The sequence below is a fragment of the Plectropomus leopardus genome, unplaced genomic scaffold (assembly GCF_008729295.1).
Source record: "Plectropomus leopardus isolate mb unplaced genomic scaffold, YSFRI_Pleo_2.0 unplaced_scaffold21735, whole genome shotgun sequence".
Classification (NCBI taxonomy): domain Eukaryota; kingdom Metazoa; phylum Chordata; class Actinopteri; order Perciformes; family Serranidae; genus Plectropomus; species Plectropomus leopardus.
Genome location: NW_024623533.1, coordinates 1 through 3,010, shown reverse-complemented (window position 1 = coordinate 3,010; position 3,010 = coordinate 1). Strand labels below are relative to the sequence as shown.

Below are 3,010 nucleotides of genomic sequence, written 5' to 3'. Positions count from 1 at the left end.
ACCACTCATACTGATGATTTCTAGAGTTGAGACTCAGAGAAAATGTGATTTCAGCGGTTGAGACCCTCCTCTATATACCCACAGAGCGCGGGACGGTTCCTGTCAGACCAACCAGAAAAGAGGCTTAAGCAGAGCAGCGGGCAGTGAGTTTTGGCGGACTTTTTGAAAGTATTTTTCGGCCAATAAGCAGCGGAGATTGGGGCGGTGCTGAGCTCCAGGAGGGGCCGCTCACCAATCAGGAGGCGGAGGACTGAAGCAGCGTCACCGTGTGACAGCCGGTCCCACAGTTTAAGAGCAGCGTGTCTCCTCTTTCAGCTGCACATTTCTACTGTTAGCAGAGAAAGAAGAAATCATGGCAAGAACCAAGCAGACCGCTCGTAAGTCTACCGGAGGTAAAGCTCCCAGGAAGCAGCTGGCCACCAAGGCTGCTCGTAAGAGCGCCCCGGCCACCGGCGGAGTGAAGAAGCCTCACCGTTACAGGCCCGGTACCGTGGCTCTCCGTGAGATCCGTCGCTACCAGAAATCCACCGAGCTGCTGATCCGCAAGCTGCCCTTCCAGCGCCTGGTCCGTGAAATCGCTCAGGATTTCAAGACCGACCTGCGCTTCCAGAGCTCCGCTGTCATGGCTCTGCAGGAGGCCAGCGAGGCTTACCTGGTCGGCCTCTTCGAGGACACCAACCTGTGCGCCATCCACGCCAAGAGAGTCACCATCATGCCCAAAGACATCCAGCTGGCCCGTCGCATCCGCGGAGAGAGAGCTTAAATTATCTGCTGCTCCACAAACCACAACGGCTCTTTTAAGAGCCACCTCACTTCACTAAAAGCTCAGTCCTGTAATGAGAGTGTTTTAACACTTTTTACCGCCTGTAGAACAACTATTAATCACTTTAAAAGGACTCGGCTCCAAATTGTCATGCAGTCGCTGTCCAAGGTCCTGCCATGTTCTGCTTTTCGGTTTTGATTTGGAAAAACAAATATCTGCAATTACTAAACGCAAAATCACAAACAATTTAAATAGACTATAGCAGCTCTGTCAGTGTCAGTTCAGCACCTCAGACAGTGACAGCAACACAATGATACCACCAAAATGTCAAATAACTGTCTTTACAGTTAGTTATATGTGATTTCTGTTTCTCCTCAAAAGTCTGCAGCTACTGTCTCTTCAGTACTTGACCTCATTAGCATTTTAACAGTCAGCAGAATAGGACAGATACCTCTAACAGCAGGACCCCGTCTGCAGTTTATGTATTATTATTTTATGTATTTGCAGCATTTCTGTGACCTACCTTCATACTAGATAGTATATATGTAATGGAAAACATGTATAACATCCTGAATTTTAGTTTAATTCAATGTATCTTTTTTTTCCTTCTCTTCCATGTTTCCATGGTTACACAAAAATGTGTATACTGAAACAGATCAAAAGTTTTGACGTAAGATCTTAATCTAATTGATGATGATGATGATGATGATGATGATGATGATGATTGCTATGCGAGATTGGTGTTTGTGATTTTAGATAAAGCTGGTTTTATTAGGCTGTTTGAACGTGCTGGGTAGTTTATTTGTCTCTACAGAATCTGAACTGTTAAATTCAGAATTTTTAAGGAAGTCTAAAACTAAATGTCAGCCAGTCCTCACTTACAACTTCAGCAGGATACACACTGCTGGGCAACACTTGATGAAGAAATCACAGGTTTATCAGTTAAAGATCGGCGTATAACTCACAGATCGTCGATAATATGCCTGGGAGGTTTAGAGTTTTATTGATCGTGTTCTTTCTGAGGTCAGCGGTTGTTTTATTGATGTATCACTGTTGATAGCCGTCTATTTGATGTTTATTGCACATGTGGTTTTCCACAATTGATATACACAATACAGATGAGTAACTGAAGCTTTTGTTTTTTGGAGTCATCTTTTAGCCAACCATCCATCACAAAGTTACAGTTCACTTTAAAACCAAAAAAGAGGCCTTGTAAATTTGACCAAATGTCCTGAGCTCTGTAGCAGCAGATGTTTCCTGATCTTTGGTACATTAAATCATTAAATATATAAAGTTACATATATTTAGTTTTAGCAAAACATCTCAATATCACAACAGCTGTAACAGAGTCTGTTGAGTGAGATAATCAACATCTCCATCTCTTATTTTACATTACCTCATGAAAATGATCATCAATGAAATTCTTATATTTGACTCCATATCTTTTATAAACATAGGAAGAAGGAAGGAAGTCATAATAATTTTGTAACATAACTTTGAATATGTAATTTTGATAATTAGAAATATATTTCCCCCTTCTTTTTTTTTCTGTCCCTAGACAATTTGTCTGGCTTTTTAAAGATCCTTTTCTAAAGCTAATAATTTCCTGCTATTTGTGAAACATTTTTTACCAAGTGGCTTATTTCCTTTTCTGCAGAAATCAAATCAATTTGCTCAGGGATCAAACATCAAATATCTAAATAACTGTGCACATTGTATTTAAAATCATTATATAAAAAACTACCGACTGTTCAAACCAAAATTTATATGTTGATATTGTGTATAAAATCTAAGGTTATTAACTCATAATATTGGCAGAGTCTGGCTACTCCTGTCATCTTTACACAATTAACTATAGAAGAGATTGTTGAAATATGAAACAGTAACATTTAAACACTCAGTCAGATCTACAGCTCCTAACTATCCTGTGTTCTTTATTTTATATGTTAGTTTTTTTTAAGGTTACCTTTCTGGTAATGAAGTTTTCAGTTGATCAGGAATGATATCAGCAAAACTGTGTAGCATAACAAACATCCACATCTGTTTTTCAGTCAGTCCTCAGCAGAATACACAGAATAGCTGTTCTGTCACACTTAATGGAGTTTCATAATATTCGGGAATTATATTAATAGTAGAACTATGAACTATTTCTATTAAAAGTGTACCTCAGCAGAGGACATGTTTACAGTCACAGCAGCTCTGACAGAAGTCTGTCTGAGCTGCACCAGAAGCCTCAGCCATCATCAG

General features: G+C 40.0%; 1 protein-coding gene across 1 annotated transcript; it reads left to right on the top strand.

Moving 5' to 3' along the window:
- The first annotated feature begins 345 nt into the window (after positions 1-345).
- LOC121965817 (histone H3) lies at positions 346-779 on the top strand. Its single transcript, XM_042515938.1, has one exon. The coding sequence runs from the start codon at positions 353-355 to the stop codon at positions 761-763; it is 411 nt and encodes a 136-aa protein (XP_042371872.1). The 5' UTR covers positions 346-352; the 3' UTR covers positions 764-779.
- Positions 780-3,010: the final 2,231 nt, after the last annotated feature.

Excerpts from the sequence above, each read along its gene's own strand:
- LOC121965817 (XM_042515938.1), top strand. The coding sequence starts at position 353 with ATGGCAAGAACCAAGCAGACCGCTCGTAAGTCTACCGGAGGTAAAGCT.